Raw genomic sequence first — 18126 nt, forward strand, 5'->3', positions numbered from 1 at the left:
TCAACTGAAAAAGTATTTGCAGAGAAAATGTCAATGTTAAAGTTTACCACGGACACACACACACACACACAGACAACCGAACACCAGGTTAAAACACACTCACTTTGTTTACACAAGTGAGTAAAAAATCATATACATGATGAAAAAAGAAAAAAAAGCATTAATTTTCACATTTACTGTGAAGAAGACAACACTGTTCATTTAACCCTCGTCTCCTATGGTGTGACACAAAGCGCTGTCCTGGGCCCCATTCTGTTCATTCTGTATGTGTTACTCTTTCTGATGTCATTTCTGGTCATTCTGTTCTTCACCACTCTTTTGCTGATGATACTCAGCTACAAAAGTCTGCAGAACCTAACCAGACCATCTGATTCAGTCAATGCAAGATTGCATTCTTGATGTTAAATCCTGGATGACATTCAACATAGTTAAGTGATGACAAAACTAAAGCTGTGATTATTTCCTCTTTAAGAATGTCCACTTCAATTTCCCTGCATGCTCAGGTGGTCAATCTGATAAGCAGTCAATTGTGAACTTCATTGGATTAACTGTTTGTCAGTACCTTTCTGCTGAAACTACAAAAAGTCATATTTCTGCTTTCGTGCTGTCATGAATCAACTACTGTAATTCTCTTCTCGAGGCTGTCCACATAATCTTCAGTGAATTAAAAAAAAATCAAAACAATGTTGCCTGTCTGGCTCACAAAGTCCCAAGTACTGATCACATATCTCCTTACCTCTGTATTCTGCACTGGCTCCCCATTGAGGTGAGAACTGAATACAAAGTTGCATGTCTGCTTTTCAATCCATAGGACCCACCCATCGTTCTGACCTCATCAGAGTGTAAGCCCCTTGGTCAAGAACTCACCACTCTTCCTCAGTTTCCTTCTGAAACTTTCTCCTGTCAATACAATAACCTATGGTGAACGTTCTTTCTTCTCATATCTGGAACAATCTTCATATCGGTACATCTGATTCCATCTCTGCCTTTCACTCTTCACTGAAAACTCATCTTCTTAACACCTATTTGTAAGCACTCTGTTTCCTTCTTCTCCAACACCACCCCATGCCTGTCAGCTTACTTGTATGCATGACGAATGAGGGTGGGTGTGGGGGGATGGGCATGGAGAAGAGTGGTCATGAATGATTCATGTAATTTGTTACTTTTTTTTCATGCTTGGAGAGAAAGGGTGCTAAACAAATGTAGATTATTAATATATGACAGGCGCAACAGCCGACTGGTTAAAGCATTGGACTTTCAATTTGAGAGTCCCAGGTTTGAATCTCATTAACGACGTCTGGTGGGTAAAGGGCGGAGATTTTTCTGATCTCCCAGGTCAACATAATTATGTGCAGACCTGCTTGTGTCTGAATCCCCTTTGCATGTATATGCACGCAGATCAAATACATACGTTAAAGATCCTGTAATCTATGTCAGTGTTCGGTGGGTTATGGAAACATGAATAAACCCAGTATGCACATCCCTGAAAATGAAGTATGGCTGCCTGCGTGGCAGGGTAAAAATGGTTATACACGTAAAATTCCATCCGTGTACAATCGAGTGAATGTGGGAGTTGCAGCCCACGAATGAAGAAATTATTATAATGGCACAAGAAATGGAAAAAGGAAGAGCAGAGAGAGCTTGAGCGGGTGAGGTGATGTGCATGCAAGGGGGATGCAAGGTGTGTGCATGTGATGTCAGTGTGAGAGAGAGGACAGAGAAAAACAGAGAGATTGATAAAGATGGGGTACACTGATCTAATCACTCAACACACTGATTTCACTAATTATGATTTTGACATCACACCTTCTCCTCCCCTTTCCATTTCTTCAACTCATGATTAAGCACATGCGTCTGTGGGCATGTGCACATGTGTACACACACACACACACACAGGGTGTATAGCCCAATGAGTGACATCAAGTAATCACACAACAGCCAATGACTATAGTGAAATGCACTAATTGCACCGCATCCAGAGACAGAGGCCACACACACACACACATAAACACACAAAGTTTATGTCCTGTGCTGCAGTTTTTGTCATGTGACAAACGGGCCAAGGGGATAGACAAGGAAGAGACTTTGACACTTTGATGTCATTGGCCATGAGGTCTTTACAACATGGGTGAATGCATCAACATATTTTCGTTGCATAACAAAACACTGGAACAGATCAATGAATATGGTGAAAGTAAATATTGAAACAAAACAAAAAGGTCTTTCTTTGAAGAAAAATGGTAGCAACCAACAGGCCACCCAAAACATAATAACTTCATTCAATTCATCCATCGATGAAACAGACTCAATCAACATAGGAAATGTCAAATCTAACCATGCAGTTTGTTACCGAGTAGTATTTTTTGCCCATTCTTCAAAGCTTCAGATATAAATTTTGCCTTCAAGTTTATCATCTCCTGATCTAATGTCAATATGCAAAAGAGATTTTTTTCTTTTTTGTGAAATTGGAATAAACAAATAATTCACATATAAATTTCACAAATCATCGTAAGATTTACAATCAAAAATTAATTTCATCATCAACTGTGGATTAACACAAAGGGCATGGAGAATATGTGGATATCTGGCACAAACCATTTCTTGTTGGCATTAAAGTCAACAGTTCTCAACATAAATTGTGCAGGTGTTGTACGATGTCACTTGTTCTTTGTCACAGAAAATTTTCAGTTTGGAATATACTTTTAAATAAATGGAAACTGCTGTATTTATCTTTACTTTCCATGTCTGAATGCCACTTTTGTTTAAACACATTAAGTAGTCATTCTGAAATAAAAATAGGCCTTGTCACATCAAAACAACTGCAAAACCATTTTTTGACAAAACATTTTTTTTTTTTTTTTTTACACAAGAAGATTGTGTGTGTGCATGCATTTATGTGTTTCTGTGTGTGTGCGTATGTGTGTGTCCACATGTGCATGTATGTATGTGTGTGTGTGTGTGGCCAGTAGGGTGAAAATTTATGTATATTTGATTTCATCAAAATGACATGTTAACTGACTCTCAGATCTAAAATAAGTAACCCACAATGTTTGGCATAGGTGTTCGGCAGACCAATAGAGAAGGGAAATGGACCTTCCAATTTCGGATGGATGAAAATAATGTCACAGTAGTTGATTTTTTTTACAATTTTGTCCAACACATGCTCAGATGCGATGCAACAGCCGTTGCCATGATATACCAAAGTCTCTTCCCCACTCACATTTTCTCCCAAAATTTGCACAAATCTCAGGAATGGCCTTTGACTTTAGAGGTTTTTCAAAAGGTGCTCCCTATATATGATCACAAAATAGAACGAAGCTTCCAAAAGCTAGACAAATGTACTACACCTATCCTGTTTCATCAGTATGTGCAACAGTCAGGCTCAACTGACAGATGCGCAGTTTCTGTTGTTGTTTGTTTTGTTTTTAAATGAAATGGAAAAAGCGCATTTATGTGTTTTTGCACAGGTTTCACATCCCTGGAGCAAGTCTGGTAACAGTTCTATAAGGTAAACAAACTTGTCTCACAGGCTGCTGCACTGACTGATAAGTGGTTAACATATGTCTCACAAAATGCACTGTTTTGAGGACTGAATATCCATTCTCTGGAATCCTAACTTTTATGCTTGTTGTATGACCAGAAAAGCATTTTCTTTCACTAGCACATACAATCATTAAAATACACTCAAAACAAATTATGTCAATTTCCTTTACTTTCAAATCCAGTATTCAAGCACTAAAATACATGAAAAGGTAATATATGATCATAACTTTCATCAATCTGTACATAAAAATTCACTTCAGTATTGTTATCTCTCAATTTTCAATACTCCATCATCATCTTTCCCACACTGGCACAAGTACACCTTTTTTTTGTCCCGAGTACTTACTTTGTTTTAAATTTGCACTCACCTCACAACATGTACATTACACATCATTCATTATGTACAGTACAGTTGGATTTATGGAAGAAGTTGCTGTGTATGGTTGCTTCTTCATTATCTATTTTGGTCCTGTTGGATACATCAGAAAGAAGAACCAAGGAAACAAAAAGTGAATGCAAGTGTTATGACACTGTACATATGAACAAAAAAAAAAAAAAAAAAAATGTGTGTGGAAAAACAAAAAGTGCAAAATATGAAGGAAATAAATTCAAACATTTTCCCAGTGACCGTAGTCTAGAAAATAAATAGAATGAAACAGCAATAAATTACAGAGGAATAAATCTGAACAAAGTAGACACAAGAGAACATAAAATTCAACATACAGACACTAGGTTCCAAAAAAAACCACTTTCAATTTTTTCTTGCAAGTGTTCATAATACAACAAATATATGATCTGGAACAAATAGATATAGATCCACTATTGGAAGCAGTTATTGCAGCTGAACACCACAAATGTCACTTCATCATCACCTGGCCATTTGTAGTTCTTAACATTCCAAAGGCTACAAATACACCCCTTTGACATGAACTCTGTAAATTTTTAACTCACACAAAAATCGGAAATTACAGGTACTACTGAAGTGCCATCACATACACACAACAGACATAATGAGCAGTACACATGCTGTTTATATTAAGGAAGAAAAATAAAAATCAGATTTTGAAAAAAAGAAGAAAAAACAAAGAAAATACAAAAACAAAAATCACTATGACTATCATCTCTGCAATACAGAAAGGGTGGCGGGTGTATAAAGCACTTCCTGTAAGTTATTAATTCCGATTTAATAGGGAAAAATTAAATATTACTTAATATTTTATGAACTCAAAGCTATTTCTAAACCTACTGTCTTCCTTATCCAACAAACAAATCCTCTCAGGATTCTGCATCAATGTACTGTCTGTCACATTGGGAAAATGTCTCACAATACACATTATCACTTAATATGAGGAACTTGGAAAGAACTCACTGAGCTCATTATGATTTTTGTGTTCAGTGGGAAAACTGTGGATTGGGAGATGGGAATATATGTCTTTTTTTGCAGGTGACATAATACTGCCATGAAACCACATTTGCAAAGAGGTCAACCTGAAAGATGCTACACATTTCTAGAAATTCATCTGAGTGTCAACAAATTCCATCCACCCATTCCACAGAAATAAACAAACATAATAAATGGAAGGGAAAATAACACCAACAAAGATAAAAACACATAAAGACTGATGAGAACGAAGGTCAAGACTATTAAGTATTTCTGGTAACTCATTCTGCTTGTTCTCATTAAAAAAAAAAAAAAAGGCAACAACAACAACAACAAAAAGACTGGTTCAGACCAAAGGTCAATACCATTCATTATCTCCAGTAACTCATTTTGCTTTTCATAATTTCATCAGCACTTTAGAGAAAAAGAGTGACAATATATTTTGACAATGTATGCCTATGGATCTACACCTTAAGAAAATTCACCTCAAATTTGGGGAAAACAATATGTGGTCTTATTTCCACAGTAGATCTGGATGCTAGAGTCCATGTAACTTCTTATCTTGCATTTAGGTATTTCCTTTCAAGAATAGCTATCACACAGTTTTAAAGCATAAACATTAAAATGATCCACCACTAGATTGATTTAAAAAATTCTCCCATCAGTGCAATTCACAATCCACTCGGTCGGTCTGCAAGTATATACGAAATAACTGTCCACCAAGATCAAACACTAAGTTTAGAATTCTAGAACTCTCAGTGCTGTTCCATTTAAATGAACAGTTTTGGAGTAATTAATCACTTCTTCAACCACTGTCTTGACCTTGTTAATCAAGGTCAGGTTGAAAATTATAAGATTTTCAAAACTGGTCATGTTGTGTAAGAGAAATTTCTGTCCAAACATACATGTGCATGACTATGTCTCAATCACTTTTCCAGTTTAACAGACTCTTAATCACTTATTGCATATATCCACTACCTGAAAAAAACAAGTCTCGTTGAGCATTCTTTGGAACGAGTTCACACAACAGCAATACATAATGTACGTTTAATGAGTGATAATTTGACACAATGCAGTCAAGATGAATTGGAAATGGAACACAGTTTTAGTTTGCTACAAATAATTACTGGTTGAAGGATGTGACAGAATAATCAAGGTCCATGGAAGCTAAGACTGCAACAAATGTATGAATCAAATCATGGTGTACTAAATGGCAAGTGATTAAGTCATGACTAGCCACACAACCTTTCCCTTCCTCTGAAACACACATATATAAGCATTCTCTTTCATCATTAAAATGAAATTATTAATACATAATTTGAATACAGGGATAAATAAATAAAAAATCAGAAATACAACTGACATCTTATCAATATAAAGATAAAAAAAAAGGGAACAATTAACACCTTGTCCGTGAAAACATACTACTCGATCTTGCATATAACCAGCCAAGACTGTTAAATATGCATGGGGGAAAAAACACACAATTTGATTCATTCACCTTCCACCGGTCCCTGCACCCAAGATGCCTGTTCCAGGTCAGGCGTCTGAGTATTGAAAATATGAAGCTTTCCAACCACAGATTCTGACTGAACATATATGCTCCAAAACAATGCACAGACATATCAATCACCTTGCCAACACAACAGCTGTGGATCTCTATTCCTAACATTAATTTATATAGCAAAATATCTAACCACAAACCAGGTGACATAAATGATCTGAAAGGTAAAGAAGATGCTCATTTCATGCCTATGAACCTGGTAAACACTCTTGTTGGGCATTTCATCAAACTACTTTTTACTGGAATAAAAAGTTACTTCACAGCAAAATAATAAAGAAACTTCCCAGTTGTTGAAGCTAGCATGCCCAGTTCCTGCACACAGTGAAAGCATACTAAGTAATGTTCAGTTTGCAATTCACCTGTGTATGATTGATATGGTTGTAACTGCAGCACGGTCTTTACCACAGCCGAACAATCACAGTCATGTACTGAACAGGCATAACAGCCATTCAAGCTGCCACTTCAGCAACTGCAAAACCCCATCATTCTACAGATCAATCATATCAAAACTCACTTTTTCTTGTTAATACTAATAGGAAATGTACTGTCAGTTTCATGAACTTGTGTCCTTATACAGCGTTCACACAGACACTGGTCATTCTCAGGCTTAAGATCAGATGTGCAACAATGCCTCCTTTAAAAACATTAACAAAAGAATAAAGACAATGAACAGACACCACTGTTCTCTCCCACACAAATGTCCTCAGACATAACTACCCACTTTTAAAACAACTGACAAGCAACAATCACACAAACACCCAAGCTGTGAACAGTTCTTCTCCAGTTCACCAACTTCTGGACTGGCAAAAGGGCTGATAATGCAGGCAAACAAACTTCTTGTAGTGCTTGTCAGAACCTAATCATTTGGCCAAACAAGGGACAGGCACTAGTCTAAGCCCGCTTGAAAGCCACCTGTTCCCTGGCTGCCTGAGGGTATGTCATAGGACAAAGGGGCGGGTCCAAGTCCATCATAAGGCCATTATATACAAGGTGTGGGTGGCTACTCCTGTGCACTGACAGCATGCTATCAGACAGGACCATTGCGCACTGTGGTTTCTGCTGGCATCAAGGCTGCTGCATCGTAGCGTTCCATTGCTTCCTTAGCCTGAGCTCTGTGGACATGAGAAAAAAGCAGTCAATAGAAGTATAAAAACCAACAACCCAAAAAACAACAACCCAGTATTATTAAACATTGAAAGAAATAACAGATAAATATAAAATCTAACTACCATAATGACTGCTCCTGCATCAAACCCACATTCTGAGAACTGCAACAATGATATCACATCAATGAAATCACATCCACATTCGGAGAATTACAACACTCATCACTGATCTCTCACAGCAAAATACTATGTTGGAAGCACCAGTCATTCTGCTTGTCGTCTGTTACCTTTAGATAAATAAATAGAAAACAAGCATACAAAAGTTAAACTACTTAATAACAGGCATGAGACTGAGAAATTGTGACTGAGTCTGAAAGGTGGGGTCTGGGGGCCGCAGAAGGCCCCCAGTGGGGTCCATGGGTCAACGCCCCTGGTGGGGGTCTGGGGGCAACCCCCTGAAGCTGAAGGTTATTCTCAATTTCAAACCATAAAATCTGCACTTGCGGGCCACCAATGCTGCTGAGGGGGAACGTGTCGATACTCCCCCGCGTCGATACTCCCCTGTGTCGATACCCCCCCGTGTGTGTGTGTGTGTGTGTGTGTGTGTGTGTGTGTTAGATAATAATAATAATAATAATGGATACTTATATAGCACACTATCCAGAAATCTGCTCTAGGTGCTTTACAAAAACACTTTTGTAAACATAAAACATTATATCTTTGTTACACACACACACACACACACTGCATACATACATTTTAACATACATGTGTATCTAACAGGTACCCTAACACATATGCATACATAGGCAGGCACAAACTTACAGAAACACACGCACACACAATACACATTCACATACATGCATGTAGTTATGTACACATACATATGTATACACACATAGTCAAGCACAGCTAACGCAAAGGAAGTGGACCTGCCACAATTGAACTTACTGCTGAGGGAAAAGGTGTGTTTTGAGACGAGATTTAAAAGATGCGAGGGAATCAGAATAACGGAGGTTATCAGGGAGCTTGTTCCACGTCTTTGGCGATTGAAAAGAAAACGATCTGTGTCCATAGGTCTTACTTCTGACGCGAGGTATCCTGAGAAGTCGAGTATCAGAGAAAGAACGGAGCTGGATAACTTATAATTGGTGAAATTTTGTGTAAAAAATGAGATTACAATGTAACATTCTTAGAACGAAATACTAATGATAACAGTAAGCGAACTTGACTAATCAACAATTAAAGATTTGAATCAGTATGATTAAGCACTGATAAGCAATATCATGTAACTTGATGTGATTTGCAACATACAAACAGGGGAAAAAGATATTAATTAATTTGTTTGATATATTTAAGGCATATGGTTTTGGGGGGTGGGGTTATGCGTGTTTGCATGGACTGTTCATGTTTTTGATTTTATTTATTGACTTCTTTCAGGAGACGTCATACATAAGACAAAGACCTACATTTGAGAAAACACACACACACACACACAGCGTTTCGCCGCTGCAAGATTTAGCATGGATAATTCATGTTATATAATTTGTAATACATATGAAATAAAGAAGAAAATTAATCAATTGTGTGTGTCGATTTCTCCTCGTTGCATTTAAAAAATTTTTTCATTTCGTTTTTTATTGATTATTTTCACATACACACACACGTGCGCGCGCGCGCCTAAAGTTTACCCCCACATCCAACCCCCACCTCCCAACCTTGGGCCAAGCCGCCGCACTATGCCTTGATCCTGCAGCCTGAAACAAACTTCCAAACTTTTATGGGCCACTTTTATGACCCTTTTATGGCCCCATCTTGGAGCACCCCACCCCAGGTGCAGATGTGAAGGGGCTGAAGAGGAGACGTCACACATAAGACGAAGACCTACATTTGAGAACACACACACACACACACATGCACACATACACGAAACTGACAGAAAGAGTGAGAGAGACAGACAGACAGACACAGAGAGAGGGAGAGAGAGAGAAACTGACCGAGCAAGAGAGAGAGAGAGAGAGACTGACAGAGGGAAGAGAACACTGAACACTTTAATGTCAATAGCTTTACAGCCTTAATGACATGGGGGTTCATAATACAAATAACAACATGCATCAATAGTAATAATATTGATGAAAACCAAAACGAAATCAATCAATCTGTGCAACAAAGTGCAGTTCGACCATCCATTCAAAGTAATGCGATGCAGAGAGAAATAACAAACAAAAACATATATAAATGTATAACATAAATATTTGCCATATGAGAATGACAACACAGATTTCAATTTTCACAATGAAAAACACCTGATACTATTTTATTATTGTTGTTTTTTTCGTCGCATGTTGTTCGCTTCGGCAATATATTTTCCAAGTGACTGTAGTGAAGTTTCCTGATTCAGATTAAGCACTCCACAAATATCTTCTTTCTTTGCTAAATTTATTTTTAATACAACACATTTTTCTCGAATATCGTCATAAGCTTTACAACAAAAAATGTAATTCATCCTCCCTTAAATGACCGCACATCGGACAAGGGGAGAGTAACGAGGGCTCAGTTTGAAACCACTTTTTATAAGCATTCAACCCAATCATTCTTGATCTAAATCTGGCGAGACTTGTTCGGTGCCACTTGCTTGTCACGACTGTGATATATTTTTCTGACTGAAATATTCTTTTAAAATTATAAAACCATCTATATTTCTCAGTGCTTTCCATTTTACAGTGCCAATTCTGTTTATATGAAGCAATTAGCCTATCTTTGAATTCTGAAACAAACCCTTCTACACATCCAACTTCCTGACACATCCACACAATCTCAGAGGGAAGAGAGAGAATGAGAGAGAGAGAGAGAGAGAGAATGAGAGAGACACAGAGAGAGAGAGTGTGGGAGAGAGGAGGAGACAAAGAAACAGAAAATGAAAGACGGAGAATGAGTGAGAGAGAGACAGAGAGAGACAGAGACAGAGAGTGTGTGTGTGTGTGGCAGAGACAGAAACAGAAAATGAGAGACAGAGTGAGTGAGAGAGACAGACAGAGACAGAGAGAAACTGACAAAGAGAGAGGGAGAGTGTGTGTGGCAGAGAGAGGGAGAGACAGATAAACAGAAAATGAGAGATGGAGAGAGAGAGAGACAGAGAGAGAGGGAGTGTGTGACAGAGAGGAGGAGAGACAGAGAAACAGAAAATGAGAGATGGTGAGTGAGTGAGTGAGAGAGACAGAGAGAGAGAGAGAGACAGAGAGAAACTGACAGAGAGAGAGACAGCGAGAGTGTGTGTGTGTGTGTGTGTGTGTGGCAGAGAGGGGGAGAGACAGAGAAACAGAAAATTAGAGACGGAGAGTGAGAGAGAGATATCTGAATCTGAGAGAAACACAGAGAGAGACAGAGAGAAACTGAAAAAGAGACAGACAGAGACAGAGAGAGAGGGGGTGTGTGGCAGAGAGGGGGAAAGACAAGAAACAGAAAATGAGAGACGGAGAGTGAGAGAGAGACAGAGAAACTGACAGAGAGAGAGACATAGAGAGTGGCAGAGAGGGGGAGAGACAGAAACAGAAAATGAGAGACGGAGAGAGAGAGAGATATATATATCTGAATCTGAGAGAGAGAGAGAGAGAGAGGGAGAGAGCGTTTCCCCGCAGACACACTGAGTCGTGATTAAAAAGTCTGAGAGACAGAGAGTGTGTGTGTGTGTGGCAGAGAGGGGGAGAGACAGGAAAACAGAAAATGAGAGACGGAGAGTGAGTGAGAAAGAGAGAGACAGAGAAACTGACAGAGAGACGGAGAGAGTGGCAGAGAGGGGGAGAGACAGAGAAACAGAAAATGAGAGAGACAGAGAGATCTGAATCTGACAGAGAGAGAGAGAGAGAGAGCATTTCCCCGCAGACACACTGTGTCGTGATGAACAAGTCTAAGTCCGTGTTACATGGCCTGGACAAGGCAGCGAGCCTGGACAGCAGTCGACCCAACACACAAGTCGCTGCTCGCTCAACTCTGAAGGCGGACGGCTGGTGGAATGAAGAGAACACATAACACATTCATTCCACAACACATCTTTGATCAAGCAGAAAGCATTATCAGTCACAAATATATACATACATCTGTATTTGACTGTTTCTGGGTCTTTGTGAGAGGGACTATCGAGCCGAGGGAGTATTGACACGGGGGAGTATCGACACAGGGGAGTATTGATGCGGGGGAGTATCGACACGGGGGAGTATCGGGCTGACCCCCTGCTGAGGTATTCCAACCCACAAAAAAAAAAAATCAGTCCAATTCTTCCTAAACTGAAGTGTTTTTGCTTCCAAACCTGTAAAGTCAGCCTTGGGGGCATGATTTTCCAAATCGTGTCTCATGTGTGCGTGTGTACACTGTGTGTGTGTGTGTGTGGTTTCAATGCAACTCTGTGTATGTGAGAAAGAGAGACAGACAAAGAGATTGAGAATAGGGGTCGGGCTGGACACGGGAGGAAAGTTCATGTATGTACACTGCTTTAAATACAACTTTTTCTGTGTTAAACTCTTTGTGTGAATGAGTGTGTGTGTGTGTGTGTGCGCACAAGTTTGCACTGTACCAATATAACTGACCATCTGGTCTCTTCAACTGTTGTCTCTGTTCCACTGACATGCATGTGTGTTAGTTGAGGAAAGAAAGAGGGAAGTGGAATGACTGGAGGGAAGTGGGGGTGGGTCTGTGACTGGTTATATCACTTCCAAGCAGTCATGGATTCTCAGCTGGAGCTAGCGGTCAGTGTCTTGGCTCAATGCCAAAATTGCCACAGACATTGACAGTGGTTTCATAACCCCCCCTCACCCCACCCCCTTCCCTCAGCACTGGTAGGAGACTCAAGAGAGAGGGGAGGGGTACCTCTGCAAATCATGGAAGTGAAGTCTGCAGGAGGGGGGCAGGGGTTTGGGGAGTGACTTTTTATCTCTCTGAAATCAACTGCTCTTTGGCTGAAAAAAGCGGATCCGCTGAGAGTTCCCCAGCATGGACTCTGTGTGTGTGTGTGTGTGTGTGTTCAGGGGAGAAAGAATGAGAGAGAGAGAGACAGCAAGCGAGCGTGAGTGTGCACACGCGTGTGTATGTGTGGTTTCAACTGTGTGTTAACAAGCGAGAAACAGAGAGGGAGACAGACAGAAAGAGAGGGGAGATGGTAGGAGGAAATAATGCAAGTTGTATTTGTGCATGTGTATGCACTGCTTTCAAATTCAATAGATTCCTCTCTCCGTGTGTGTGTGTGTGTGTGTATGTGTGTGTTTTCAATACAACTATGTGTGTATATGCAAGAAAGAGAGAGAGACAGAAAGAGGGCAAGAGGGACAAAGAGAGAGAGGGAGGGGTGAAGGTGGGAGGAAAAAGTGCAAGTTTGTATGTGTGCATTGCTTTAAATACAATTCTGTGTGAGTGTGAGTGTGTGTGTGTGTGTGTGTGTGCAATCTCTGTGTGTGTGTGTGCTTGAAAGAGAGAGAGTGTGAGTGCACACGCATGTGCGTATTATTAAGCTCTGTGTGATTGTGTGAGTGCTCATATTATGTGTGCACATGTACATGTGTGAAGGAGAGAGAGATAAAATAAGAAAGAGTATCTGTATATGTGAATACATTCATGTGTTGTTGTTTTTTCAAAGTGTGTGTGTGTGTTTGTGCACGCGTGCGCATTCAATTCAGCTCTGTCTGTGCGTGTGTGTGTAACTTTGGTAATCTGGCCGGCAATAGGTCTCAAATCTAAATACACTGACTCTTGCCATGAACTGTCTGTACTACAGAAGCGTTGGCTGTGTCAGAAAAGGCACTGACGTCAATAAGTTGCTACAAAGTTTCTGTTTCAATCTTAACACTGAATGTTACTTGTGCATACAGTGGCAAACGTTAGCAGCTTCTGCTGAATGAACCGAGAGGGTCAAGCAGATGTACCCACGGCCCTTGTGGCTCGACAGGGACGAGATCGTGCGCACTGATGTACCTGTGCATGCGCGCAAGTTTGTGAGTGTTTGTGTGCGCGCGCACGCGCGCTCAAATGTCTGTGCCGCGCGTGTGTGTGTGTGTGTGTGTGATCGACGGCATGTGTGTGCATGTGCGCGCATCCGAGTCGGCTTTTTCTTTCTTTCTTTTTTCTTCTAGAAAACGGACGCTCCGTTTTTAATGCAAATGTTAAAACAGATTTCCGTGCCTAGACTGAAGAATTGCACCCATACAATCTGATACCAATCGCACTTGGCCTTGCCCGCGATGACCATTTTGTGAATGACGTCTGTCGCCTACCCGTAAAGTTTTTTTTTATTTTTTTTTTTTTTATAATTCTTCACTTCTGTTTTCACGATCTCATCTTGCCAGACCCAGTTCCACTTATTATTCACTCCTTTATTGATCTCTGCTGCAAAAATCCTCTAATCCTTTGTGAGTTTTCTCATTTTGTCAGTGACTGAAGACGATGGACGAAATCAGGTATCTTTGCAAGTCGTGAAGCCCGCGAGCAAAAGTTTTGTAATTCCGACCGAATACGAATAAGCTGAATGATGACAGAGACACTTATTCTCAATTGGTTCACTTATCCAAACATGGGCATTTTAGCAAACGCTGTGGGTCTGTCTTGTTGATCGGTCGGACAACGTTCGTGCAACCTTCGTGGGTCAGAAAAAAGACCTCACCCCCCCCTCCACCACTCCGATTTTCTCAACGGATTTACGCGAATCTCAAAAATGGCCCCTGGAGCCAATTTTCAGTCGAAAATCTGACTATAGTCAGAAAAATCTCATGCCTGAATAAGCTGATCCAAATTATACAGTCTGATCATCATAAAAAAAAAAAAAAATTGTTATGTCTATAAAAATGTTGTGCTGGTTTGCGCCAGTCTTAGCCACAATGGATCTGTGTTTCACTAATAATGATAGTTCATATTACAGTCCCTATCTGTGAAATTGATCCAGAATTCAAAGCAAACGGTGGAAGACAATGCCTTACTGGTTTGCATGGGGAGCCTCAGTAACAGTAACAGCTGTGTTTGCCGTGAAAAAGGAAATCGCCTTGGAATCGATCACCCAGGTCATACAGAAATCCCAAAGGCAGAAATTGATGTAGGGGTTCTCCGCACACCAGGAAGGCTGCCTTTAGAACATGACAAAGTGGCACAGAATGCTGAAAGGATGCCAAAGTGGCACTGGCCCACATCTCATGCGCTCTCAGATTCAAGCAGCTAAAACCTTCTGGAACTGAGAGTAGGCTTTCAGAGTGACTCAGAAACCAAAAAAGAAATTGTGCCAGCAGCTATACCTTTTTTGTATTAAAAAAAAAATCTTAACGTATTCTCACTGGTCAAAATGAGAAGAGGTCTCTAAGAGGAACGTCTGCTACGAGAACTATCCCAGTAATATTTGAGACACCTGACAAGACAAGGGCCTGATCCTAGAGAGGGAGAGGGCATCTCTTGAATCTTGATTCTTAGCTTGAAACTCGGGAAGAAAATGGAGTGTAATGAACAGTCCCTGTTGAAGGCTATGTCTTGAGGCAAACCACTCAGACCATGCCTCTCACTCCTACACTAGCATGTAGTGGCTAGCAAAAGCAGAAATGAAGTCATGACAGTCAGCATGTCAATGGGCACAGAACCCAAGGGCTCAAATGGTGCTTTTTGAATGAAATGTAGAACAAAGAACAAGTCCAATAAGGGAACTTCTGGGTTTTGAGAATTCTTGAGTAAAGCCCTCCTAAAGAACTCTCGGAGAAGGAAATTTGAGCCAAGAAGGGCAAACAACACTGCAGAATGAGCAACTAGTGCACACCCGCATGTTTCCAATTATGACACCACAGTACATCTGTGGTTGTGGTTCGTCCGTCGGGATCGACGAGGACCATCTAGTCATCCTGGGGGTGGGTGGGTTGGGCTCTGTGGGTGCGCAGATGACTGGTCAGGCCAATCTGCGCCTGGAAGGTTCTGACGCAGTGTGGACAGGGGATGGTGGCGGCTGTCAGGGACTTGCTGGCACTGCTTTTCCTGGCCTGTCTGCATTGCTCTGCTGCAGCGATTCAATTCGTCTCACAGGATTTGGCGCCTTTGTGGACAGCTGAACGCCACTTTGGTCTGTCCATTGCATTCAGCTCCCATGTGTCGTGGCTGATGTTGAAGGCCTTAAGAGATGCTTTCAGAGTGTCTTTGAAGCGCTTCTTTTGGCCTCCATGGGAGCGCTTGCCATGTTGGAGTTCGCCGTACAGCAGTTTCTTGGGGAGCCGGTGGTCTGGCATGCGAACTATATGGCCTGCATCAAGATGGTGTAGATGCTGGGCAAGTTTGCACGAGTGAGTACCTCTGTGTCAGGGATCTTCTCTTGCCACTTTATGCCGAGAAGTTTTCTGAGGCTGGTGGTGTGGAAGTGGTTCAGCTTTTTGGCATGGCGTTTGTAGACCGTCCATGATTCACATCCATAGAGCAGCGTGGTGAGAACTATGGCCTTGTATACTTTGAGCTTCGTCTCCAGGGTGATACCTCTCCTGTTCCAAACATTTTTATGGAGTCTGCCGAAGGCAGCACTGGCTTTGGCGAGTCTGCCATTCACCTCGTCGTCGATAACAACTGTGCGAGAGAGTGTACTGCCCAGGTATGTGAACTTGCCCACCGCATTCAGTCGTTGCCCGTTGATGAAGATGTTTGGTTCACCGTTAAGGCTTTCCTGGAGCTGGCTGGTGCATCACCTCAGTCTTCTTTGTGCTGATTGTGAGGCCAAAGTTGTCATAGGCAGCAGAGAACTTGTCGACGCTGTGTTGCATGTCAGCTTCGGAGGCAGCGTTGAGAGCACAGTCATCAGCAAACAGGAAGTCGTTGACGGTGTCTGTCCTAACCTTGGTTTTTGCTTGAAGCCTCCTTAGGTTGAAGAGTGAGCCATCTGTGCGGTGCCTGATGCCAATGCCTACGTCTGAAGGCATCTGTCAGCATGGCTGAAAACATGAGACTGAACAGGGTGGGGGCAAGAACACACCCTTGCTTGACTCCGCTGGAGAAAGGGAATGGTTCTGAAGTCTCTCCGTTGTCTTGGACTCGGGCCATCATCCCATCGTGTAGTTGCCGTATGATGGTGATGACATCCGTACTTCGCCATGATTCTCCAAAGGCCATCTCTGCTAACAGTATCGAAGGCCTTGGTCAGATCGACATAGGTGGAGTAAAGGTCGGCGTTCTGTTCCTGACATTTCTCCTGGAGCTGCCTGGCAGCAAACACCATGTCGATAGTCCCGCGTTCTTTCCAGAAGCCACACTGGCTCTCTGGTAGGAGACCTTGCTCAAGGTGCGCTATGAGACGGTTGAGTAGCACTCTGGCCAGAGTCTTGCCTGCGACGGACAGCAGGGATATTCCACGATGGTTGTCACAGGCCTGACGATTTCCTTGCGCTTGTACAGGTGTATGATGGAAGCGTCTTTGAAGTCCTGTGGAACTGCCTCATGCTGCCAGATGAGCTGGAACAGCTGATGAAGCTTCTCAGTCAGCGCCATACCACCTTCTTTGTAGACCTCAGCTGGGTCTCCTCCAAAGTTGGAATGGCATCCAACAACTCACTGACTGGCACCTGGGGGAGTCGGTCGATGGCTTCATCATGGATGGTGGAAGGGCGGTTCAGTACGCTGTCGAAGTGTTCAGCCCATCTCTCAAGGATCTCGTCCTTGTCAGTGATCAGGGTAGAACCATCAGCACTGAGGAGTGGAGCAGATCCGGAGGTGGTGGGACTGTAGACTTCTTTCAGGCCGTTATAGAAGTTCTTCATGTCGTTCCTGTCTGCAAAGCCCTGGATCTCATCAGCTTTGTTGTTCAACCAGGAATCCTGCATCTGCCGCAACTTCAGCTGGATGGTGCAGCGTGTGCTCTTCAGTATGTCTTTCTTTGACTGTGACTTGGGATCTTCAATGTGGGCTCTGTAGGCTTGGCGTTTGTCTTCCAGCAGCTGCTTGATCTCAGTGCAGTTCTCGTCAAACCAGTCTTTGTGTTTCCTGGCAGAAGGCCCCAGGCACTCCATGGCAGTGTTGTACACCGTCTCATGCAGTGCGCCCCATGCTGCCTCCACATTCTGGTTGTCCAGCATGGTGGACTCAAGGTGTTCCTCCAGGGTGTCAGCAAAGCTCTGCTTGATGTTGCCTAGCTCCAGCTTGTTGACATTCAGGCGTTTGGGTGCTTTCATGCCCTGAGGCCGTCTCTTGGGCTTAATGCGGAGGTTAAGTTTGGAGATGATAAGGTGGTGGTCTGTCCAGCACTCGGCGCCGCACATGGCCCTCGTGACTCGTACATCCTGCCTGTCCCTCTTCCTGACGATGACAAAGTCGATGAGATGCCAATGCCTAGAGCGAGGATGCATCAATGACGTCCTGTTACAGGTAGGGAGACAGAAGACGGTGTTTATGATAAGAAGGTCATGCTCGGCACATGTCTGGAGAAGTAGTTGACCATTGCTGTTACAGTTGCCAACCCCATGCTTCCCAATCACGCCTTCCCAGGAGGTGCTGTCACAGCCAACTCTCACGTTAAAGTCACCAAGAATGATGAGCTTGTCTGC

General features: G+C 42.1%; 1 protein-coding gene across 7 annotated transcripts in view; it reads right to left on the reverse strand.

The window, feature by feature from the left end:
- Positions 1-2182: 2182 nt before the first annotated feature.
- The window catches only part of LOC143283116 (serine/threonine-protein phosphatase 6 regulatory subunit 3-like), a 146173-nt gene continuing 130229 nt past the window's right edge, over positions 2183-18126 (reverse strand). For all 7 annotated transcript variants that reach the window (XM_076589249.1, XM_076589248.1, XM_076589246.1 and 4 more), the window contains one exon: positions 2183-7600. In XM_076589249.1, coding sequence (XP_076445364.1) covers positions 7516-7600 — 85 coding nt within the window. In that variant the 3' untranslated portion in view covers positions 2183-7515. The remainder of the gene's footprint in view (positions 7601-18126) is intronic.

This window comes from Babylonia areolata, chromosome 6, assembly GCF_041734735.1.
Source record: "Babylonia areolata isolate BAREFJ2019XMU chromosome 6, ASM4173473v1, whole genome shotgun sequence".
Taxonomy (NCBI): domain Eukaryota; kingdom Metazoa; phylum Mollusca; class Gastropoda; order Neogastropoda; family Buccinidae; genus Babylonia; species Babylonia areolata.